Here is a 26,276-nt window from a genome sequence, read left to right as displayed (position 1 = left end):
TCCTTTTCCTTCTTCCAGTGCACTAAGCTATGTGGTGGAGGCATAAGAACAAGACTGGTGGTCTGTCAGCGGTCCAACGGTGAACGGTTTCCAGATTTGAGCTGTGAAATTCTTGATAAACCTCCTGATCGTGAGCAGTGTAACACACATGCTTGTCCACACGATGCTGCATGGAGTACTGGCCCTTGGAGCTCGGTACGGCCCTAACTATTCATGTTTGTTAACCAAACTATCTAATTCCAAGGTATTCTGGGGCACTCCTCTGCGGCAGATAATTGTCACACTTACAAGGGCATCCCGGAAACTCTGCTATAAATAGTCTGTTATTTTCTCCATATTGGCGCATAATAGAATTAACTTTTTATGATATTGCCAAAGTGACTTTACAGAATATGTGTACCTCATATAGGACCTGGTGCCAAGAAGTAGCTGCCTTTTCTTAGCCTAAATACACACACACACACACACACACACACACACACACACACACACAGTGATTTTAACAGACAACTCAATAGCACACATTCTTTCCTTTTCTAAGCTATAGTAGTTTTGACTTTTTGGGAAAGATACCTGCTTATTGAGGCCAAAGCAATTTTTCTTCAGTGACTGTAATTTGCCTGTGTGACTCAGGTACAGCTCTGAACATAATTTTTACAAAGGCTGTGCCCACAAAATAGACTAAAATCATTTTGAAAATGCAAAAGACCAAAAATGGAACAAGTGACTTGGTACCTTTCAGGGTGTCAGAAATGTTCTCTCTCTTGCACAGAGACAGGAAGCCCATTTGGGACCATTTTTTGCTTTGGTCCTAGTCTTCCTTTGCTATCTGCTTAGCCAGCAGCTGACATGGTGAAACAGGTTTGCCACTGTAAATACGATGCAAACTTCAGGGGCAGCTCTTGGCAAACAGAAGGATCAGCTGTGTCAAAACTATACTTTGGCTGAGTTGTGCCCATAAGCTGTGGAGCTAGCTGTTAGGGCTGCTTCATGTAAATAGAGTAAAAATGGTCCTGTAAATACATTAATTGCACTGAAGCTGAATTAAGTATTATATTAAATCATATCCAGAATGTTTTTTACCCAATATGGTTCTGAGAAGTCTTAACCATCCCTGAAACCAGCTAAAAAGCAGATTAAGGGAAGTGACATGGTTAATACCTGTTGACATTTCTAAGAGTCAAGGGTTCCAGTGGCTGGGGTCATGTCTGCAGGTATAGCACTAACTATATAATCAACATACTTTGTATTAAGTAGAAGTCTAGAAGAATTTGGAGCATTATCTCCACTGGTACTATTTAGCTGGACTGTAAGTATTTTCTTCCAGAACTTAAGACATGCCACTCTGAGTCAGAGAGCTCTGGTCTGTTGTTCCTCTAGTCAGTTCACTAGGAGCATTTTCCCTACAATAATGGCACCTTCCCCAAATGAACATTTCTGAAGATCAGAAATAACCTTAGAATGTCAGGAACATCTTCTGACATTCCCAACTTCCCTCATCTCCTATTATATATTATTCTTCGTGAAATTCCCTCTTGAGCTCATTATATTTTCACCCAGTTCACTCAACCAACAGCAATACCAGTGCCAGAGTTGCGTTTTAGAAAGTCTACTAGCTCTCCACAAAGTAGTAGCTCATTAATTTTGACCAAAAAAAAAAAAAAAATCTCTTAACCCTTAGGAAGAAACACACAAGCCTATTTATTGCATGTTCTTGTGGTTTGGTGAAACAAAGAAATCTGCATTTCCCTTCCCAGATTCAATCCCATTGATCATCTCAGTTCCATTGATTATTCTATATTTACCTCTCCAGGAAGAATTATTTGGGAAAGTGGGGAAAAACATAAGTCTTAGAGAATTATAAATTAATTTCCATGGTATTCTCTTCCTTAAACACTTTCTAAATACGCTAAATTTTTTTTTACACAGGATCACTACCCTCTCCTGCAGATATTTTAAGAGCATAAATATTTAAATTTTAAAACATGAACTGCTAATTATTGTAACTGAAGACGTAGGTTTATTTCATGTAGTTGTTCTCCTTGGGTCTGCACACAGTTTTCTGAAACAGAGGAAGAAAGAGAGAGAAAGAAATTATAATACTCTAGTATGCACAGAAGCAAGTGCATGCATTTTTAAATTCATTTTGCTGCCTATATGATTTCAATGGTTTCTTTATAAAGTGATCATTATTCAAATATGTGTTTAAAAGCCTCTATAGTCTAAGAGCAAGGCCACTTCTTCAAAGCTTTTAATTGTGATTTTAAAAAATTAAATCAAAAGCATTTTCTTTAAATAGATATCTTCGTAATATATTACTTTTCCTAAATATATGAGTGAGAGGGCAGTCTTTCAGATTCTTACTGTAGAATTTTGGTTTTGGTTGTAAGTTTATTTCTGTGGATGATTTGGTTTAATATCTTAGTAATTCCAAATGTAAGCATACCTCAGTAATTGTGTTAATAGCCATAAAGCCACTTCCATGGTGCTTCATCATTGTAACTGACGGTGAAACTAACAACAAAAAGTATGTTGGAGGTGCTAACATGTTGCTTTCAACAGAAAGCAACTTAGATTTATTAGAGACCAAGGGTAGCAATTAGTCCTTCTGCCTGGTTGCTTTCTCTCTCCAAGTACTCCCATGCAGTAGACGATGTCACTAAGCAACTGCTGCTGTGTGAATTAGCCTTCTCCAAGGTCAAAATGGAGATAGCCTACTTCAACGCTTGTTACTAAAGAGCAGTATTTAGAAAAGAAACCCCAAATCACTATTAATATAGCTTCCAGCATCCCTAAAATGAAGCTTCTGTGAACCTAGGGTTTAAGTCCCCATCTTAGATCAGCCATTGGTTCTGGCTCAAGTCATTGCGGATTTAAGAATCATGATGGTGAGAAACATCCTCCAGAAATTCAACCTTTTCTATCCTTTTTAAAATGGGCCTTTGGACTCCTTTTTTTGGTGATGTTTGTTTTTGAAATAAGGTTCTTTTTTTTTGAGACAGAGTCTTGCTCTGTTGCCCAGGCTGGAGTGCAGTGGTGTGATCTCGGCTCACTGCAACCTCCTTCTCCCAGGTTCAAGCGATTCTCATGCCTCAGCCTCCCAGGTAATCAGGATTATAGGTGCCCACCACCACACCTGGCTAATTTTTGTATTTTTAGTAGAGACGCGGTTTCGCCATGTTGGCCAGGCTCGTTTCAAAGTCCTGACTTCAGGTGGTCTGCTGCCTTGGCCTCACAAAGTTCTAAGATTACAGACATGAGCCACCATGCCCAGCCTGAAATAAGGTTCTTAAACTCACATGCCTTTCAGTCGACTCCTGCAGTCAGTCCCAGGAGGACACTAAGGAGACAATGTATGTGTCCTATGACTAGAGGAGTAAATTGGAAAGAGAGCTCTATACTGTCAAACCACAGCAGAAAGTAGGCTAAATATCCAGAGCATTCTAGAGAAAGCTAATTCATACAGGTAATCACAGATTAAAAGTCCGCTAGGTGATACCATATATCCAAGATGGGTCTTCGGTGTTCCTTTGTGCATTGTCCTGTCAACCTGCTTGCTGATCACCTTGGAAACTGTGCTTCTCCTTAGGAGAAATTGCTTGTTTGGGGTTTTCATGACAAACCTAAAAATGTTATCTGAGCTTTGCTTTAGGTGCATTGGAATAATGTTTGTCGACCCAAATAATGAGAATTTATGAGCTCACGAAGGAATTGTGCTTTTGTTTCTGCCTGGCTAACTTATGAATTTGTGTCTACCTCATTTTCGTATTAAAGTTTGCAGCTTCTGTAGGTAGGAAGAGAAAATGTTTGATACCAGTATTTTATAACCTCACTGCTTCTCTCCCTAGAAGAAATAAAGATTGTAAATATCACTACCATATTTTCTAAACACAGTTTTAAGCAGCCACACCTAGAATTTTCTGAATATTTTGAGCAGTACAGATTTCTATGTGTTATATAATAAAGCATATTTATTTTTTCATGTTATTTAATTTTATATACAATGTTTAAAAAATCAGTGTTTATCAGCAGACTGTAAAGGCAATTAGGCTCTGTGGGTTAGAAATGAATGTATATGTTTCTTTTGGTTTTAAAAAGATACATTTTAATTTTGTAAATTCCCTCCAACCTGTACAACCCCTCCCTCAAATCTGAGTAGCCAAGTATCTAGCTTTGTGTAATTAGACAGATTCAAGTATGTATTTTAAAGGGATACTTTAAAAACGTATTTCTGAGTTGGAAATGATGCTTAGATTTATAAACAAAAATATATGAGGCTTAATATTTTGTTGGGTATTTTTTCTTTTCTAATACTGTTGTCCTGAGTTATTGAGTCTCAACTATGAAATATGCATGCTCCATTTATTAAATTTGTAGATAATGATAAAATATAGCCAGAAGACAAAAAAAGGTGATTGGAAGAAATGGTTCTGAACACATAAGAGACAGCTAGGTACAGGAAAAAGCAAACCTAATGTGCATAAATTTGATTACACTTTATTCTGTGTGTTCAGATAACTATAAAAGGCTTACGGCATTTGTCAATTTTGTTATTTGTTCACTGCAATACATTTCAGAAAGCATTTCTTATTAAAGGAAAATAAAATACTACAGCAACTACCTTGGAAGTTTCAAGAGAGCCTACCGTTTTCAAAAAAATCTAAATCATAGAAATGACCCAGAGGCCTATTGATACCTCATCCTCCTCCTGAGCCTCCTTTTTGCAGTATAGGTTATTATGGTATTCATGGGTGAAAGGACCAAGGTAAGGAGGGTCCCTATATGAGTCAGACTTTATTTTTAATAAGGTGAGAAATAAGAAAACTTCTCCAAAGGAAACGAAGATAACAATAGCTAGCGTTTGCTGTGTGTTTACTGTGTAACAAGCTAAAGTAAGCAAATACACATCACATTAACCTGGTTTTAATCTATGAGGGAGGTGCTGTTAGGAACCCATTTGACTAGCAGATAATCTACTTCAGTGATAGGATCTCCTTGGTGGGGTACTGACTATTAATCTTGTTTTGGCAGAAAGAAACAACCTGTGTTCAGAATGAACTTTTAGGCTCCTGTTTATATTCTATAAAAGATGTGCCTAAAACTCAAACTTCATTTAGCCTCAACATTATTTAACTAATTGTGACATTGTCCATTTGATTCCGGCAAAAGAAAATCCAAATTCATTCCTGTTATTGGTAAATTCCCATAACCAGCAATTACAAAAGCTTCAAACAACTGTTGTTTAGGGAATGGCAAAATATTCCTTTCTTTCATTTTACGGATGCATTTTTAGCCAGATTAGGAGGATGACATCAAGATTTTGACTATAAGGAATATCACATTAAATGCATATGTATTTTTTATAAAATATGATATTTTTACTACAGTGAAGACATGTTTAAACATATTGCTAGCATCTTTAAAAACAAGAGCCACATTATTTGGCTGTATCAGTATGGAGTATAAAAAATAAGATAGTTTTTTGTGGAACAAAGTGTTATGACATATGAATTTACAAAGTTTACCTTAGTTCTGTGTAGCACTCATCTCTAATGTGTTCAGAACAATCAAAATACTTGCCTGCATCTATTTCACTGGAGACAAAACTTAGGCTTTTAATAATCTTTTTTCAGTATTTACAGAGATTATATGCCTATGAAAGGCTGATCCTGCCCTCTGATGCTATTTCGTGGTAGCTTGACAGATTCTATTTTCATGGATCTAAAAAGTCCATGGGTGGGGGGAGCAGGGTTAGGAGGGTTATTGGACTCTGAGGAGGAGTCCAGGTCCTCTCCCTCACTCCTGTTGTGGAGTTGCCCTTCTGGAATGGAAAGAAATAGAAACTTTGGAATGTGGAGTGGGAGGTAGAGGTTGAGTCCAAGCATAATTGGCTAGGAGGGAATCCTGGCGATTAGTGATAGCAGTTGAAGAAGATTTATTTTAATACCAGGGGTTGGGGGTTGGGGGAGGATTAAAAAAACTCTGAGTCGTTTCTTTAAAAAAATAAAATAAAACAGCCATTCAACTTTCAACAAATACTTTCTAAGTGCCTACTGTAGGCCAGGGACTGTTCTAGGTGCTAAGGATACAGCAGTGAACAAGTTAGAGCTCTTCGTTCTAAGGGAGCAAGAGAAATTTTAGTATTAAATGAATACTAAACACATGTAATTAAAGAACTGATACTTTGATTTTCCTGGCAGCTTCACCACCACCATAGAAATAAAACTACAACTTGTTATTAGGGTAGGTACCTTCCTGGATACTGATAACATTTATTCAGTAAGTATAAATTAGCAATTTTATCTTTGCTTTTAAATGTGCAACTGGCCAGTCATTTTAAGTGACAGACGCTGCCTGGCTGATGGCATGGAACTTTTAAAAACCTCCTGTCAGAGAATATGCTTCCAATCACCATTCCATTAGAACCCAAATGTGAGTTCAGTGGTCTAAGAGCCAGGATGAGTGGAGAACCTAACCTTCAGCCTTCTCCCTACTGGGTTCTTGGCCTCCACACAAGGTGGAGAGTTGTGGTCTGAGGGTACTTTTTCTCTTTGTTATTTAATGGGTACCAATTAAAAGATGTAGAATGTGTGGATCTCCACACCATCTTCTTTGCTTGTTGCTGTTGTTTTCTCTAAAGTGGGATTATTGTCATGAATGTTTTTAATGATCATAACCTCTCTTTGCTGAAATGTATAAAACAGAAAATTGGCAGCCAAGGAAAGCATGTCCAGGAGTGGTATGGAAGATGACTCATGTAGGCTGAACCCAGAAATCCATCACTCTTAGCAAGATCTGCATCCCCTTTCTCCTATGAGAAAGACTTATGCCTTGGCCAAAAGAATCTAGTAGCTTTCTGCCACGATGTAAATGTTCTCTATTTTTGCCTTCCTTTATGGAAGCCACTAGCCACATGTGGTTAAATACTGAGCACTTGAAACATGGTTAAGTGACAAGGAAACTGTATTTTTAATGTAATTTTAATTGCTCTAAATAGCTACCTGTTGCTGGTGGCTACCATATTGGACAGGGCAATCTCAGGCAACAGGACATCTCTAACAATTAATAATAAACTAGCAAAGAAATCAATAAATTTATAAAAATAAATTGGGGAGAAAAACCCTATTCCACATGTAAGGGGTCCCCCCATAAGACACCCATGTATCCAGTGATTAGCATTCTCTTGTCTTTCTTGTGTTTCATGCTTTTGTTTTGGAAAACTTCAGTGGGTGTTCCCTGACAGCTGGGCATTTGAAAATGCAGAGGACAGTGAAAAGACGGCCTATCAGAACCAGGGGTCTTGAGAGTAGTAACTCCAGGGCTTCATTGTAAAAGCAGCTGTTAAAACAAACTCTCCTCTTGTGCATCTCAGAGTTCAAGTTCATCGTGGCCATAAGTTCAGTTAACGAGAAAGCATGTTTATGTGTTCAGTGGGTTGAAAGGGCAAGGCTTGATTGATGCTTTTTAGGAGAAGGCAAAAGTGGAAAACACCAGGTAGCCACCTTGTAGAAGCTTGAATTCCAAGAGATCATTCCCTCTTTGAAGGAAAAGTTTCAGGAAGGCAGCTTTTCATATTCATTGAACCCAGTAGGTGAAGGTTGAGCAGATTAGCTTTGCAGGGCTCTGTTTCAAAGACACATCAGAAGAAACCAAGTTGAGGCAATGTTTCTCCTCCATGACTGTAAATGTAGTCAATTAGTTTTGCAAAACTTAATGTCCACAGTGTTTAAAACAAACAAACAAACAACAAAATAAAAACTCTTATTCATTCACATTTTTACTCTATACTGAGGGCCCCAAGAAATTTAAATTTATGCAACAACATTGACTGCAAATTGACTGATAATTATTAGTTCTCTTTCACAGTGGCCATATAGAGTGTTTTCCCCACCTTTAGGGCAACATCCTGAATTAAACTATAATCTGACAGATGGTCTGTTTTTAGAAACACTGATTAATCTTTTATGCTCACTCTCAGGTTGTCTATGCACTAAAATGAGAAATAGTTCAGATGATTCTCCCTAAGCCATTTTCTTCTGAAATATCTCAGAAAGTGAATGAATTGATAGCTTCAGTTATCCACAAAAGAGCAGATTTTTTTTCCCACTTAATTTTTTACACAATGTATTTCCTCCCATAATTATAGGGAGGACTGGTTTTGTTTTTTGTTTTGTTTTGTTTTATTATAACAACCGCTTACATTTTAGAACATTTACTTTGTGCTTGGAATTATGCGAAACAATTCACCCACATTTGTCTAACTTAATCCTCTCTACTTGATGAAGTCAGCACCATCAGAGAAGTTGCTTAGTTGATCTCACTGCTCAGTAGTGGTCTCTAGGTCTCACTGCTGGGAAGTGGCTGAACTAGGATTTGAACTTAGGATTTTCTGAATTTTAAGCTACTGGTTTAAGCCAAGATATAATCCCCTCATCTCATTGTTTAGTTGATGAAATGGTAAAATGTAACCTGAGTGGAAAGGGTATGTCTACAATGTAAGATTTTATGTTATCCCAGAGTGTAATTACTAATATTTGAAATGTTCCGAAATGAATTTGAGCCATTTACAAGTTTTGCTTAGGGCGTAAGCAAAGAAAATCGGGAATGAATATAAGAAAATTGTCTTAAACCAAGTAAAAGAGCAAGATTTGGGGTTTTCAGAAGATTTTAAGAAAAAAGCAACAATCAGTATTAAGCACATATTGGGTGCTATCTCTGGCATTTTTAATATAAATGGAATAACTTGAGGTAATAAATCTAAGTATTTATTTAGTAGGTATATAGATAGTCAGGATGATAGATTTTGTTAGAGCCAGTTAGGAGACTTTATAGATGTTCATGGTGATGAGTTTCCTTGCAGAAAGTAAGATGCTATAGCACTTACAAGTGAATTATGAAAAATGATAAAATTTAATAAAATGTGATCTCACCATAATAACTCTCTGGTTGAAATAAAGCATATTCAATGCATTGGAATGTCTTCCAAACTCTTTATTGAGCTAAAATTAAGCTACAGGGACTGAACTGTTCTTTTAGCGATGCTGAGTATTGTTCATTCCCATTGGTAGGACAGTCAACCACCTTGAACCCTATTCTTGCATCCTCTTCCTCTCATCACTCCTCATTCTCACAACTACCTCTGTATTCCTTAGTCCATGTGGCAGGTGAATAAAACAGTTATATTTTGGGAACTTGGTAAGATGAACAAAGGGAAATATAACAGGGAAAAAGCAGACTGTGTTTGCTTCTTTTTTCTTAGATAGGTCAGAGGAAGAAATATAGACAGAGCCAACACATTTTAAGTGAAAAACCTGTTTCCCCAATCATTTATTTAATTGCCCCATACCTTAATTTCCTTCCGCCTAATGAAACCCACAGTTCAAACTGGGTGCCTTTCTCAAACTAGGCATACTATAAACAATGTTGAAATGAATGAATGAGCTCAGCTACTCAAGTGCTGAACTCCTTATCACATTAGCCCAGAAATATGGAAGTAAAGAGCTAACTGGTAGAAGGGAATCATTAAAAAGAAAGACATAGGATTATTTAGTGCTGTTGTATTAATGACGATATCCTGACTTAGAGAGTTGTATGGTATTTACGTAAAAGAGTGTCTTAATTTGAGGAAACAGAGTTTTAGAGATGATGGGATGTTATGTCTCTAAATTACTCTCAAATTGTTCAGGGAAAGACAAAATGATAATAGCATATAGAAAGAGATGGGAGGAGGAAATGTGAAACGTTGGCAACTGGGGACTCAGGATGAGGGGATAGGGGAGATCTTTATGATGTTCTTGCAATCTTTCTGTAAGTTGGAAAATTTTCAACATAAGTTACTTTATAAAATTTCTTAACATAAATATATTCAGAGTGTGTATTTTCCTTCACGAGGAAATAAAGAGTAGATCTGGATTTATTTCACAACTTTAAAATTCTAACACATTCTAGGAAGCTGTTTTAATCTCAGATCTGCACTGTAATGTGATAAAAAAGGGAGCGGGATGTGGCAGTCAGAGCTCAGCAGAAATAGAATCTTTCCTACTTTTTTATTGGCTTTTTCCCATGATTTTCTCTTTCCTAAGTCTTCTCTCCTCCTCCCTCCTCCCCATCCCACCCATGCAGCTAAACTGAAAGGCTTCTGGGAATGGTGTATGTTTTTGCTTTCCTTTTCCCAGGGGAATCTAGACTTTCATTGCATCTCTTCCTAGTAAATTCCAGTAAATATCTGGCCATATGCAGACTCTCCCTTGTTTTTAATCGACTCCTACCCAGTCCACATCCAGATTCCTTTGAAAATGAAAGCATTTTCCCAAAAATGTGTGCTGTTTGTTTTCCTTGAGATTAATAAAAGTCCCGCCTAGCCCACTTACCTATTCCTGCCTTGGTATGTGTCCTTTCTTGGTGAAATCATTATTTCCTTCTTTTTGGTTGTCTTTGAATCAGACATAACATATCCGAGACCCCTGCAGGGTGCAAGGTCGTGAACATGATGTCAGGGAGGAAGTGCTGTTCAGAAGAACGTGTTTGTTCATTGTAATTGGGATCTTCATTGTTGTGCATGGGAATTGATTTCACGTTGTACACGGCACGTTTTCTATAGATGGGGGCTTCCCAACCCTTTTAGCTGTAGCCGCTGACTTCGTTGAGTGGATGTTCAGCAAGCCCTTTACAACCCCCTTCCACAAAGAATCTCTGTGTGCCCTGACCTCACCAAGTCAATTTGAATCAATTCAGAACTTGCTGAGAGACTTTCTGAGAACCTTAGTATAATTCAATAGTTCTCAACTGGGAGGTGATTTTAGCCTCCAGTGGACATTTGGCAATGTCTGGAGACAGTTTTGGTTGTTACGATGGGTATGCAGGTGCTATGGGCATCTAGTGGGTAGAGGCCAGGAATGCTGCTTAATAGTCCACAATGCACAGCACAACCCCAACAACAAAGAATTGGCTTACCCCAAATCTGGAAATAGTGCCACCATTGAGACACTTGGAGCCTCATTCAAAAGTGAAAGTTGAAAGTCATAGTTGCAAGTCCCGTAGCACTCTGAAAGCTCTTCTCTCTGGAGAGTTGAATTTTCCATAAAATGTAGGTGAGATTCCAGGGAGCCATCAAGGTCAGTCAAATCCAAGCAAGGTTTTCAAGGATGAGCTGAAAATACGAGGTCTCAAACTTGTCTCACCAGACCGTGAATCTGCAAATCAACAAGCAGCATCACTCATTTTGGGGGGTGGGGTTGAGGGTTAAAAGAAGTGGCAGATATTGTAAATGTTTACAGATGTGCCCAGCTGATCAATAGACATTCTGCTTGGTAACTTTGACAAGAGTAATAAACTTCAAGAGAACAGCATAAATGTGGGTGGGCATTTCTAAGAAAACAAGGGTTATATCCTCATGATGTTCATAATGTTAGTATTATCTGATAGCACTGATGGTTCATATATAGAGATTCCTTTTTAAGTTTATGGTTTCAAACAGAGCTTGCCATATCAGTGATATAATTTGAATATATGAATATGCCAGCAGTATCTAGGAATTGGTCCAACTTGAGCGTCAGAGTTCAGTATATAGGTTTCTCTTTGGGGAACTCTTTTAGAAGTAGGATTAATTCTAGTGAGCATTCTACCTGAGAATTTCTGATTAGGGACTAAGACAGCAGTACATAAAGTGTTCCATGGAATGCGAATAGGTATGAAGCAGGATTTCCCAACCTTGGCACTATTGTCATTTGGGGCCAGATAATTTTTTGTTGTGGGGACTGTTTGGGACCTTGTAGATGCTTATCAGCATCCTTGGCCTCTACCTACTGGATGCCAATAGCATACCCCCTCGGTTGTGACAGTGAAAAATGTCTTCAGACATTGCCAAATGTTCCCTGGGAGGCAATATCACTCTTCCTTTTCTGCCAGGTAGTTCTATGAATTTCTCACAGCAGAATTTCTCTTTCCATATTCCTATGGGCATTAGATGGGTAGAATCATCAGCATTTCCCAGACATATTTGATACCAAGTCCCTATTTGTTAAGTCAAAGAAGTCTGAGGTTATAAAATCGTTCCCTTCCTTCTCTCAGTGAAGTGAAATCCTTATGTTGTAGAGATCACCAAGTTTTCACAGTCAGACGTTTCCACTTTATCTGGATTTTTAAAAAACCCATCAGAGAAAACTATACTAGGGGATCACCTTTTCCAAATATGTGGCATTAACTTGACTTTCCTATACACGAACTTCTGGGGAAGCAATTTTCTACAGTTCTACTTCCTCATACCTCCTCTTTTCCACTCTGCAAATCTTTGCTTCTCTAGCAGATGGCAAATGCTATATATTTCCCAACCCCAACCCCCATGCCACACAAACACACTCAAAATGGCAAGCACAATTCTGAGACCAGAGGGTCAGAAAACATTTTAGATGATATGTTTTGGTCCCAGAAGGAAAATCAATCTCAATTATTTTCCTTTAAAAAGGTCATTAATAATGGCCATAAACATTAGTAGTGACTCCAAAGCTTTGAGACTGGAGACAAAATCTACTGATAGAGGAAAGGCAAAGAAAATAAACCCAAGACACTGTCATCAACCTCAGAAATTTTATGGTGGAACCTACACTCTAATGAAACATTGGATTTTCCCTGCAATGTTCAAACTTTATTTGATGGAAGACTACAGAAATGTTTATTAAAGAACAGACTTATGCACTGGTGCCCATTATGGAGGAGATCTTGGTTTTCCATAAGGAAAGTGGATGCTACCTTTCAGAATTAATTGGAACCTTAAATTACCAATTGGCTATGTGAAAAGCCCTTTAAAATTAGAAATTGAATTTTGACTTTTACCTAACTATAATCTTACCAGTAATTCTAGGCTAATAAATTGAGCACATGCAAATGTTTTGCCTAGGAAAGAATCCCTAAAAAAATGAGAAATCTCGACCAGGCGTGGTGACTCATGCCTGTAATTCCAGCACTTCGGGAAACCCAAGGCAGGTGGTTGCTTGAGCCCAGGAGTTCGAGACCAGCCTTGACAACATGGTGAAATCCCATCTCTACCAAAAATACAAAAATTAGCCAGTCTCATAATCTGGTCTCTAAATAAATAAATAGATTAAAATTTTAAATAAAATTAAATTAAAAAAAAAAACAGAAATTGCCCCTAAACAAAGACACACCACCACCACCAAAAAGCTCACTGCTCTGAATGAATGACTTTCTCCACTTCAGTAGTTATCAACTGATGGACAATTAATTGTCTTACATTTCCTGATGTGACACATAAATGCGCCCATTTGCAATTGGCCAAATGGATTTGACTAGAAGTGGAAAATAATAACAAAGGCCCTCATTTATTAAACATCTGATATGAGCCATGGCCTTGACCAGGCCCTTTGCATGCATTATTGCCAATCCTCTTATAATCCTTGCAAAATAGGTCTTATGATGTCCATTGTGCAGATAGGACTTCTCTGAGATTTGGAGAAGTTAAGAAAGGTTCCCAATAATTATGCAGTCAGTAATTATTGAATCCAGACCTGATGGACTCCAAAGCCCCGTGTTTTTCCACTGCCTGTCTTGGGGAGCTTTCAAAACTTCTAGAAACATGAATTTTGGTTTGTGATGCATAAAAGAAACAAGCCTGAGTAGAAACCAGTTCAGCCCTCTTTTGCTTTGTAAAAGTCCTTGGGACTGAGTCCTTGGGATCTGAATGTTTCCCGAGGGTTTTCAGCCAGATTCCTGATTTTGTTTATTTTACTTATCACAAGTCAGAGATAGCTGAATATTTGCATTTCTGAATAAGACCTTTTTTACATTTCACTTGGTTTTGAATGGCTTTCAAAGAAACTCAAAAATTGGACTGGGTCACCCAGCAACCTCAGGCCAGAGCTTTGAAAGAGATCAGTTTCCCCCAGACTTTCACAGCATCCTAAAATGATGAGAATTAGTACATTTGTAAGGAAAGGTCCTACTGAGCTAAGAAAATTTGGTCTTTCTGGACATGGCCTGATCCTAATATTTGGGTAAAAAGTACTCTCCGTAAGAGGTAGACTTGGTGGGAACTGGCTGTAGAGAGTTTGCAGGAGGGTGGCTATGATTTCATTCTATCAAATTCACTCTACAAAATCTTGGGCTCAGTGTTGGTTTTAGAGTCCTGAATATCCTATACTTTGAAAACAAGCCTTTTTCTAAATGGAAGAAAACTTATAAAATAATTGATCAGGATCACTGAGAAGCATTGTTTTAGATCAGAAGAGTGAATCTTCAGTTTTATGCTTTTAGATGTTTCCCGCCAGAAGAAGGAAAATACCTGGCCTGGATAAAATCCATTCTTACGTATTGCATTTCATTGTATTCTGTTTTCCTCTCTCTCTATATATATGTATATATGTACATTTTCTACCCATCTGACAAAATGTCGCTCTAAGATGACATCTTCAGGGAGGGGAAACAACATTATATGACGCTCAGTGTATGTGGTGGGATCAGTGGCTAAGAATGCACTGTCAATGTTTCTTGCATTTGCAGGGCAGTGTAGTATTCTGAGTTCCTAGCTTCTGCTTGTTTTACATGATATTCTCAGATAATTTTCCCTTTAGATGTCCCCTGTGCATTTAGTTCTGTAGATATGAGTTAAATATTAAACCACAGGAATATGTGGCTCTTTTTGGACTGAATGGATATAAGAAACAGGAGACAACAATCGTTATTTATTTGGTTCTAACAATAAACTAAGCATTGTGCAGAATGTTTACTTAATCTTTATTCTTGTGAGATAAGTGGTTCTAGGTTCTATTAGATACTATTTATTCACTTGTTTCATGAATTCATTTGTACATTCCATAAATGTTTGAGTGTTTTTTACAAACCAGGTACCATTCTAGGCATTTCAGATATAGGAGTGAAAAAACACAAAAAAACCTTTGAACTCATTACGCTTTTATTCTAGTGGGGGAGTGGAGACAAGCTACAAATCACAAACAAAACAAAAAAGTCAAATATATATTATGAAAAGGATGGCAATTGCCATAGATAAAATAAATTAGGGAAGGGGATAGGAGATAGTATGGAAGAGTAGGTGGGAATTAGATTAAATTAAATTAGAACTTAATTAAATTAATTTAAAGGCGGTTTAGGGAAGTCTTCATTACGAAAGTGACATTTGAGCAAAGATAGGGGAAAATACAAAAGCAAGCCATGTGAGTATCTGGGAAAAGAGTATTACAGGTTAAGGCCTGAAAGCAAGAATACACCAGGCATCTCTTAGTGATAGCAAAGAGACTAGTGTGGCTAGAAGAGAGAGTGTGAATGATAGGATAGGAAATTACAGATGAAACTGAGGGAGACGAACATGAAGGCAGACTGTTGGGCAAGGAGAGGAAGGAGGGTTAGCCTATTGGAAGGAGTTTTTGTTTTCACTTTGAGTGAGATAGGAAGGGACTGGCAGTGAAAGGGTGGGTGGAGGCACTAAGTAGGAACATGAATTTGCTTTTAAAGGTTCACTGTGGCTTCTGAATTTAGCAGAGGGTACAGGAGGAACACAGATGGAAGTGGTAAGACCATTGTAGTAACTCAGATGAGAGAAAGCATTGCTCACATGACAGTGGTCACAAGGGAAGTGGTAAGAAGTGGTAGGATTCAGAAGAATTTTTGAGATAGTGCCAAAGGATTAGCTGAGAGTTTGACTATGGGGTGCAAAAGTCAGAAAGGGGTCAAAATGACTCCCAAGTTTTATGGACTGGACAGGTGAAAGGATGGAGTTGCCACCAGTTAAAATGGGGGAAGCCTACAGGAAGAACAGATTTGTGGAGGAAGATCAGGACTTCTGTTTTGAACATGTTAAGTTTGAGATACGTAGGCATCATCATTTCATATCTCTGTTAAACAGAATTGAATATAGATGCTTGCAGTGGTTAAGTATCTTGCAAAAAATAATAAAGAAAGATATCTCCAGTCAGACCAGGTCTGACTGTCCTAACACTGTGTTCATAGCTACTACACCCTTCTGCCTTGATCTTTTGATTTCCATCTGAATACATCTCAGAGTAGTGTAGTAATCATTTGAATTTGCAGAAAACTATCAAACATAATTTTAGCCTTTGAAAATGCCAAGTCTTCCGTGTTGTGAGCCATTTACATTTTCTCTGGTTATTTCTTCTCATCCCATCCTTTCATAGTGGTACTTTTGAGCCTTTTTTTTTTTTTTTTTTTTTAACCAAAGGGAAGGCAGGAAAAGGAGACAAGAAAAGCCACAAAGGATTTGAATAATGCATATTGAGAGCGACTGTGTGCTGTCCAAACTCCCGATAGAGCAATGCTAAATTGGAGGATGAGCATCTAATTCGATAATGGTCAAAATGACCTTTATCCCTGCTGCTGAGATACATTTCTCTGGATACAGGCTCAGACACATATGCACATCTTAGTTCTGGAATTGGCATTAATATCCACCCACAAGTAAATTAATAACATAAGCTGCTCCCCAAAAAATGTTATAAAATTTTCAGGATAGTCTACCTGACATGCTGGCCTGTAAAGATGCTCCTTTCACATCGAGCTTACAGAGGAAGAGCTAGACAGTCAGAGAAAGCAAGACTGGAGGAAGCAATGGAATGAACTGTGTCCCGGTGTCTCTTAAATGACTTGTTGACACATAGATAGTTCTTTGGGACGAGGACAAGATCCGGGGGGCACACATTGGTTAGGTACATGGATCGCTTCTCTATAGAAGCATTTCAGAGGGTGGCTGAAGCTTGCCAGCTCTGTCCCCTGACTGCTTTTGACAGTAGCATAAATCATATCAAGTGGGTCTGCCCCAGCACTGTCATCTCCTAGCAGACTGATATCTCCAGGTAGCCTTGAACTCTCCAGTCCAGGCCTTCAATCACAGTCTACCTTGACAGTACCAAGAAACTTTGGTCACTGTTCCTACCAGTCATAGCTTTCCCACCAATTACTTAATCAGACACAACTTCACTCACCTCTGGAACAAATCTCTCACCCACTGCCCTCCCTGTCTTCCAGATGGCTTTCATAAATAATCCCATGGCAGGCGCAGAGTGGGTCCTCGTATTATCTTCACCTCTTTCCTGAAAAATGTGAACATCATTATTCTGCTGATGTCAGGTTACAAAGAATCATTTGCAGGGCAGTGTAGTAAACCTTGAAAGGGAAAAGAAGTCCTACAGAAACAGGCAATGTGTTTGGGAATGAGGAATCACTGGGTAATGGAGCCCTGTTACCCCCATGAGAGGTAACACTGCCTGGTGATTATTGTCTTCAGTTCTCCAGGGTATCCCTGGATATAGCCACGATAGAATTCGCCAGGTGCTACATTTGTCGATTTCCTTGGTTTTTGTTGCTTTCTTGATGGGGAAACCAACTGTAAAATATTTCCACTCTTGCACAACAAAAAGAGCCCAATTTGGGTTTCATAGCTTGTATAACTAATTTCATATACTGCTATATTTAATGTTGAAATTTATTTTCCCTTCTAATATGAAGTTGTTACATTGTGAGATCAAAGGTTGGGGAACTGGAGAGCCCTGTCCCCCATATTCCTGGGGGCGATGGGGTGGGAATGGAAGGTGTGAGCCCCTCGCTGTCTCCCTTTATTTGCCTGGCCCTGCATCTCCCTTACTAAGCATATGCAGGGCCACCTACTTGGTTCTCATATTGACAGCAGCCTTCGACTGTGCTCCAAGAGTTGACATGTGAATCTTGGTTCCTTTTCTTAGACCTTTGTAGCATTGCAAAGGCTGGAGTGTTGGGGGGCAGTGGGGACAGGAGGATGGCCTAATGCCCCATCCGGCTGGGATGACCGTGACTCCCACATCCGCTTTCTTCCTTGGTGTTCCCTGCCAATCTCAGGCGCTCTCAGCTCCTTTTCATGGTAATAAGTGCCAGGGTGGTCCCAGACATAAACAGCCATCAGGCAGGCCTTGTCAACACTGGCTTTCCGCCCTGAAGTCACAGCCCTTGTTTCCTGGTAAAGCTTTCTCTCCCTTCTTCCTCAGTATTTTGGTTGTCACTGCCACTGTTCAGAGCCATTCTCATTTTGTGAGAAGCCTGTAAAACCTCCCCTAGGTGGGTTCGTTGCCAATAAGGAGATACGTTTTTTGACAAAGGACTGTGTGACAACTCTCACAGCAGAGCAGGGCGTGGCAGGGAAGTGAGTGACTGTGGATTCCGTAATGGTTATCATTGACGCTGCTTCTGTGACTCAGGACATTTAAAGAAATGGCATAACAAAAGACAAGGGAGAAACGCAGGAGTTCTTGAGAAAAAATAAGTGTAAGCAGGGAATGATGGAGGAGAAAGGGGATGTGGCATTCAGATATAGCATCTTTCTTCTCCTTGCTCTGGTGAGAAGAGACAATATTGATAAGTAATAGTCTCTAAGAGAGAAAAAGGCACTATGGAAGAAATCATCAACATGTATGACTGCTCTGTGGATTGATTTCTCTGGGACCTTTGGAGAGAAAAGCACTTTGCCCGTTTACGGGGATGAGATCTTGCCAAAGTCCTACCTTTACCTATCCATGCCTCTGTTAGAATGTTGGACTCCATTAGTTAACAAATATTTTTGTTAAACTCACCTTTTAAACTTGGTGTTAAGAGATATTCTAAGAGTCCACTGAATAGAAATAATAGTAGTGATGATGCCAAAAAAAAATGTACCATTTGTATGCTGTCTGGCTGAAACACAAAGAGCTTTGCGTGCATTGTCTCATTTAATTGTAGCACAATGACATTGGGTACAGATACTACTATTCTCCCATCTTACAGAGAACAAATCTGAGCTGAGAGAGGTGAAGTCACTTGCCCCTAGTGGCACCTTGGTAAAATGACAGGTAGGATTGCGGCCCAGATCTGTCTGACTCTCAAACCTTTGCAACATTTTAGAGCAAAATGAAGACATACACCCTCCCCACCACCCCAGCTGCCATTTCCTGTGTTGGCAGCACCCAAGCACAGCCACCCCTTGGAATTTGCTCTTCACTGGTTGCTTTGGAACAAGAGGTTGTTACACTCTTGCTTGGGAATGAGAAAGAATCAGAGTGCGTGGTTAGCTCTGGTTTTTGAACAGCACCAGAACCTAGCCCCAGGCCTCCATTGCAACTGAAACCAAATAGCATTCTGTACTAGGGACAGAAGCTTCTTCAGCCTGCATTTTCTCCTTCCCTGCTGTGTGACCTTGAGCACAACGTGTCTCCTTTTCTCTAGTCTTGAATTTGTAAAATAAATAGATGGACAGGATAATCTTTGAGATGCCCTGCAGATTGAACATTCAAGAGATTTTTCCTTGGTGAATTGCCAGGGGGCCAAAATTTACAACCTGCAGCCTTCGCTTCTTGACCATGTAAAGAGCATTCACCCATCAATGGAGACAGTAATTTACTATGTGGCATCTGGTAGGCCTCAAAGAGTTAATAAACCTTGAAAAATGGCCAAGAGAAAAGTAGTGTCACTTCAGCCAAGGGGAAATGTGGCCCTTTATTTATGGGATTGTATGTTTGCTTTTTGTAGTGTCTTTCTTCACAGGCACTAAAGGTGTTGTGAGAAAAGGTATTAAAGTCAGAACTATTAACATTGCATAGCTACTCTTCCTGGGAGACTGAGGAATCAGGCAACTCTAAAATAGTCTTAAGACACATTTCTTGAGGTCCTTGCTTTCTGTTGTTGCCATGGGTATAAGTAGAGGTGAGCAACTGGTTGTCTTAACCAGGCCATTTTTCCAGTGTAACTTAAGGATTAAAGTGGTTGGGGTGTGTGTGTGTGTGTGTGTGTATGTGTGTGTTTCTTGCCCTGTCAACCAGGTTGGAGTGCAGTAGCACAGTCATAGCTCACTAACCCCAAACTCCTAGGCTCAATCAATGTTCCTACCTCAGTCACCCAAGCAGTTGGAACAATAGCCATGCACGATGCCCAGCTAATTTTTCTTTCTCTTTTTTTTAATTTTTTAATTTTTTATTTTTTTCTGTAGAGATGGGGTCTTGTCATTGCCCAGGCTGGTCTCAAACTCCTGGGTTCAAGCGATCCTCCCACCTCTGCCTCCCAAAATTCTGGGATTAAAGTCATGAACCAGAGTGACCAGCCCGTGCTGTATTTAAAGCCTAACTCTCCTCCTTCCAGGTGCTGTGACCCTGGGCAAGTGACATCACCTCTTTGACCCTCAGTCTCCTTATCGATAAAAAAAAAAATCCTAATAGCGCCTGAGCCACCAGACTGCTGCTGGAATTAAATGAGAGAAGCCAATGTTCTTTAGCCCAGTATCCTGCTCATAATAAGAACACAATGAAAGGTAGCTAGTATGATTTTCAGGAGTTCTGCTCAGACTGAAAGAGAGTGCCCTTGGGGTGGCCTTTTTGAATCTAAATAACTTGTGCCAAATGTGTTCAGTGTTAGCACTATAAGTCGGATTCCAGGTGGTTCTTTCTTTCCGACCTTTACAAAAACATGACATTTGCTTTATAGTACACCGCTGTGATGGCTATAGCTTTCATATGTTCATTCATTTCCATAAATATTTGCTGACTGACTACAGTGTGGAAAGCAGCAAGTAAACATGTGTGAGTTGCAGCTACTATCTTTTTTCCATGTGGTAAGTCCCACATGGTTTTCCAGGCCTTCCACTAAGCAACGTTTGAAACTTTGATCACTAAATCTATATCCTTGTGCTCATAGTCTTTCTTCAGTGGAACAATAGGTACAGGCTGGCATCTCCTTTGCTTCCCCCAACAGTGTGACGCCCAGGCAGTATTCACTTCATTTGTCACTATAATTGGCAAAGGAGTCCTGAACCTTGGGCATACACGTTGCATCCTTTCTGATGACATGCTTTCCAGATGAGCTATGATTTTATGTTTTGTTAAAGTTAAAATGAGAGTAGAATCAAGAAGAGCGTGTTGTTGTATGAACAGATACAACTGAACATTTTTTAAATGAAGTAATTTAAATGTTATTCTCATAGTCTGTAGACTCACAAGGGAAAGACCTTGAATAGTAATTCATTCAGTCTCCTGTCTCAAAACACCTATCTGAGTGATGGTTAGCCATCTGTTGTCAAAAATCCTTAGATCAGAAGAGCCTTGACAACTTGGTAATAGGTTCTAGTATATGACATTTCTCTTGGCCTTTCAGTGCTTGTTATTTCTCCCCTGCTGTCAGCCAGTCCTGTGGTTGGAAATATGGACTAGTTGGTCAGTACCCCCATTTCATATTTCATGTATACAGATTTTCTCTTCGATCCAGACCACTTGGAGATGGGAATCACCTAGATACATAGAACTGTGCCCAGACACTGTGCTAGGGCTGTCCCCCTGGCCCATCCATTAGTCCTTGCATAGCGGGCATCTGCCATAACTCAGGCAGTCCTGGTCCTCATTCAATCCCCTTCTAGTGCTATTTCTAAGCCCCTGCTTTTTCTTTTTTCTTTTTTTTTTTTTTTTTTTTTTTTAGACGGAGTCTCACTTGCACTGTCACCAGGCTGGAGTGCAGTGGAGGATCACGGCTCACTGCAACCTCCACCTCCCAGTTTCAAGCGATTCTCCTTCCTCAGCCTCCTGAGTAGCTAAAACTACAGATGCATGCCACCATGCCCAGCTAATTTTTGTACTTTTAGTAGAGAAAGTATTTCACCATGTTGGCTAGGATGGTCCTGATCTCTTGACCTTGTGATCCGCCTGCCTTGGCCTCCCAAAGTGCTGGGATTACAGGCGTGAGCCACTGCACCCGGCCGCCCCTGATTTTTCTAAGCCCCAGCATCTTCCACCCCCACCCAGAAGTCTCCTTCTGGCCAGATCCTGTGTACATCTCTGACCTCTACCTTCCCCTTCTTATTCCTTTTTGGTTCCTTATGGTATCTTTAGCAGCTCTGTGTAGAAATTCATCTTCTTTTGGATGTCCAGGTTCTTGGCAGCCTTGACAACCCCAGGGATCCCATTCTCTTTAGTTCTCCAGCCCTTCTCATTCAGGCAGACACACCAGGGCTGTTTTCTGGCTTCTCAATAACTAAGAAACCATGTTCCTCCATATAAGTGAAAGGACCAATGTGGGGCACCCCTAAAACCAGAGACAGCACACCAAACCCAAATTCGTCTGCACCATATCCAGTGCTACTGCTTGAGAGCGAGCCATCGATAGAGGTTAAGAACAGACAGCCCATGTCTTAAGTTTCCTTTCCACCAGATAAATTGAAATGCAAGGATTTCAAGCACTTAGACCTTAATTAGTGAAAAGTTTTATCACAACATCTGAACAAAATGCCACATTTCAACATCCCCTTCAAACCACCTCACAAAAACAAAAGCCTGAATACCCAAGCACTTGGGATGCTGATCTTGGTGCTGCTAAGTAACAAGCAGAGATTACATTGTCTGGGAGTCTTGCTCAAAGTTGGGAGGAAAATCATTCTGTTACACAAAGTTGGGTTGTTTCCCAAGAAAAAAATGTGAGAGTCCTATTGGCAAACTAGGAGGCTTTTTGGCTGTGAATTTGAGGAACTAAATATTCCCTAGAGCAAGAACTTGTCAGATGTGTAACCAATATACAGCATGTACTAGGTGACGCACTAAATTTAACCATTATGTCTCAGTGACACATGGTGATGTAAAAGTCAGTGCCTGAGAAAGGACTGGAAATGATCAGATGGAAATGTTCCTCAGAATGTAAGAGCTGAAACTTGTGTTTATTTGATTATCAAAATGACAGCCCCTCTATCAAATCATAGTAGACCCATTAATAAACCTGTTAGATTTGAACATTTCCACGAGCAGCTGCCTTTCTTCATTGGTAAGTTAGAAAGCATTAAAAGAAGAGTGTTTGCTATCAGATTAGATACCTTGAGAATTTCCTAATTGCCTTTAGATCTTAACAACATTAGGCAAATAATACGTGTGGCGAGTGCTTCATTGTTTTTTCCGACTCAATTCCAGTCAAGTCCCCAAATTTAAAAACAAAATCAAAACACTGGAATGGGTAGGTTGCAGCTAGTCCAGACAGTAAAAAGATAAGGCATTGTATTTAGAAACTACTTCATCCATCTTCATTCCATGAGCAATAGATGTCAGTTATACCTCAGATAAATTTTTATCAGTAAGGTTGGTGATAATTTAACTATTTTTCATTGTGCTGTTATTGTTGCCAACAGAAATGTATTGATTTGTGTTGAAGTCATGTATAAAGCATTGCAGTTATGCCATTCTGAAAACACCAATGGTCTCCACTAATAGTACCTATCTCTATTACTGAGTTTCACTGGATTATTGGGATGATTAAATTAGATGATGCATATAAAGTCTTAGGGTAGTGCCTGGCTCATAAATGTGAGAGAGTTGTACCTTTTCCAATTCTTCCTCTACAGATTGTTGCCAACTTTTAGGCTGTACCTTCTGATGACCAGAGTAGATTGCTAAATTAATATTTCTAACAACTCTCTTTTCCCTTATATATTAAGAGACAGCTTGTTTGGACTATTTGTATATTGAAATGAGTATCCCTACAGATAGACTTGTGTTAAGGTCACCCATGTTCATTTGATTACTCTAACACAACTGTGTTTCTTCACCCTAGTCAAGCAAATTTTACCACCCAATGATTCTATATCCTTTAAGTTTAACTCATTTCCTAGAAATAAATGTATCTTTGATTCCCAATGCTGTATCTCCCAGTTTTCCCTATCTCTGTAAGTGTTATCACTGTCTATCCAGTGGCCCAAACCAGAAACCTGAAAGTTATCCCTGATACTGCCCTTTCCTCTCCACCCTAGAGTAGATCCATCATTTCTACTTCAAAAAAAAAATACATCTTAAATCCACCAACTTCCCCTATCTGAGCATTCCTGAGTCAGTTTCTCATTTCCACTCACACTGTATTCCCATTTGGGCTCTACTCAACAAAGTAAATTTTTTGAAACAAAAATCAGACCATGTCTTACTCTGACTTGAAACTCTTCAGTGATTTTTCATCTTGTGCAGAATAAAATCCAAACTCATAATTGTAGTTCATAGCTTTGCTGCCTGACCCCAGGAAGCCCCTCAGTGAGCCCTCTTCCAACCACTCCAGCCTGTTTCCTAGTACTTATCTCAATGAATAACCATATATTTATTTTTGTCATCACTTAAGTAATGTCAGTTTCCCTCACTGGTCTGTATGCTCCATGAAGGTAGAGACTTGTCAGTTTTGTTTATCGCTATATTTCTAGTACTTTCCATAATTTCTGGAACATAGTAGGTGCTCTATAAATGTTTGTCGCATAAATAAATGAATTCATTCCGAATTCAATTGAACCCTTATTATTTTTTTGGAGAAACACTTTAAAATATTAAAATTGGTCACTATTAATAGGGATTATCTGTGTGCAAGTCATCAGTCCACTTTTAGAGTTTGTGGAGATACTTCTAGGAACTTCATTCTAAAAGCCTTCTAGAATTATATCGCAAAGTCTTTACATAGATCAAACACTATAGGCTGAATGATGAATATTTTTGTTTTGGTATAGATATTTCAAGTTGGGTGCCTTCCTTCCATCCTGTATACTCTATTAAGATTTTCAGAATGACTACTCCAAATCATAATATTCATAAAATTAGAGCCCAAATGAAAACAGCAATATTTTTCCTCCTAAAGTTAAAAAAAGTAAAGCCAAATGTATTAATATGCGTACTTTACATTTCTCTATGAGCAACTATTGAAAATTTTATAGTGGTTTGTGTTTACTAGAAAAACATGTCTGGTACATTTATGAATGGATAACTGTGAGCATGCTTGGTAATAGTGGCTGAATTAATATGAGGCTACATGTTTCACATGGTGCTATTTATTAGGCATAAAAGGGCATGTTGGTAATTTAACAGAATCACAAAGTTAGTGGGGGAAATAAGAAATATTGAATAGAAGGAAGTGACACTTGAAATCTGTTTTCATTGCGTTTTCACATTTTGTTCTTCATTCTTAAACTCATTTCCCTCTAAAAAGCAAGACCATTATATTGGGAAATAATGTGTCTTGAAAACCTGAGCCAGCAGCTTATGATCCGAGTGGTAATGACTTCTGTAATCACTAATGAGGCAATGGACATTGCATATCTCAGCACACTCACTGGGGCCAGTCTCTTGCCTGTTTTACAAAAAGCTGTCATATCAAATTTTTGTCCCGACTCCATGGGCACTTTGATTCCTAAACCTTTCTGAGAAACCTAATCTGAAATCAAAGTCAAGTTTCTCAGATGTGGTCAGACAAGGTCACATTTAAAACAGTCCAGTGAATCTGCAGATCAAAGTTGAAAGGTAATGCCTCCCTCCCAAAATTGGCACAGACTTACCTGCTAGCTTACCTTTCAGTTTCTAACATGCCTTTTTCACCTCTTCCCAATGGACTAGAGCTTATCCTCTGGAAAACGGTTGAAGAGTTTTATTCTTAAATCATTTAATGAAGAAATTGAACATAGTTGTATTTTAGAAATGCACCTTTATCCCAGTCAGTGAATCACAAGGCATTTTGTTGAAGAAATATCTCACTATTTCATAGTAGGACTTCCTAAAATCAGAACTTCATGGTAATTTCAGGTTCATGAGCTTTATTTTTGGCGCCAATGATCAGGATTTACCCACACTCTTGAGTGAGCCAAAATGCCACACAGGATTGCTGCTGTAATTCTATGGATATTTTTTTTTCAATGCCACCTTCCTTCCCTATTAAGCCTTGAGATATTATCCAAACTGGTGCTGTAAAAGAGGGGAATGGTAACTCTTGTTAGGCATTGTCTTAACATCTCACAACGCAGGTTTTTTCTCAAACTCCATGTGATTAAAAAACAACAACAACCTTGCCATTGCTTTATATTGCAGTGTTCTGTCTCTTGTGGTCGAGGGCATAAACAACGAAATGTTTACTGCATGGCAAAAGATGGAAGCCATTTAGAAAGTGATTACTGTAAACACCTGGCTAAGCCACATGGGCACAGAAAGTGCCGAGGAGGAAGATGCCCCAAATGGAAAGCTGGCGCTTGGAGTCAGGTGAGCAATGCTTCTCCTCTACTGACTGCTTCCTTACTTTTGGCCACGTGGCTGACACCAGTGTGTTCACTTGTGTTTCTATGCACGGTTTTGGTTTTACCGAGGGGAGCTCGGGGACTGGGAGGGGAGAATCATTACCTAGGTAGTCAGGATACTTACTAGCTGTGTGACATTGGGCTTCAGCCTCTGGAGCTTTGGATAATACCTATAATTAGGGGTGGCTGTGAGGGTGAATTCTAAGTGGAAATAGGGGTCAGATGGAGCACACAGCAG

At 39.2% G+C, this 26,276-nt stretch overlaps 1 protein-coding gene and 1 long non-coding RNA gene across 5 annotated transcripts in view; one reads left to right on the top strand and one right to left on the bottom strand.

Annotated features, from left to right (window-relative positions):
* Window positions 1–26,276, top strand: part of ADAMTS9 (ADAM metallopeptidase with thrombospondin type 1 motif 9) — a 175,050-nt gene that overhangs the window by 94,774 nt on the left and 54,000 nt on the right. Inside the window, 2 exon segments of the mRNA XM_017875022.1 lie at window positions 19–195; window positions 25,836–26,003. Coding sequence (XP_017730511.1) covers window positions 19–195; window positions 25,836–26,003 — 345 coding nt within the window.
* LOC108531533 (uncharacterized) overlaps window positions 211–26,276 on the bottom strand; it is a 32,528-nt gene continuing 6,462 nt past the window's right edge. Inside the window, exons 2-7 of one of the 4 annotated variants that reach the window (XR_001886192.1) lie at window positions 25,310–25,712; window positions 16,968–17,075; window positions 10,954–11,192; window positions 10,371–10,463; window positions 7,503–7,623; window positions 211–2,062 (exon numbers count right to left, since the gene is read on the bottom strand). This is a non-coding gene — a long non-coding RNA (uncharacterized LOC108531533). Of the gene's footprint in view, window positions 2,063–4,350; window positions 7,624–10,370; window positions 10,507–10,953; window positions 11,193–16,967; window positions 17,076–25,309; window positions 25,713–26,276 lie in introns of those variants that run through there. The other 3 variants (XR_001886194.1, XR_001886191.1, XR_001886193.1) reach the window with 3 other exon arrangements.

The sequence above is a fragment of the Rhinopithecus bieti genome, unplaced genomic scaffold (assembly GCF_001698545.2).
Source record: "Rhinopithecus bieti isolate Rb0 unplaced genomic scaffold, ASM169854v2 scaffold_8601, whole genome shotgun sequence".
Lineage (NCBI taxonomy): Eukaryota > Metazoa > Chordata > Mammalia > Primates > Cercopithecidae > Rhinopithecus > Rhinopithecus bieti.
Note: the sequence above shows the minus strand (reverse complement) of the source record. Positions and strands in the feature narration are given on the sequence as shown.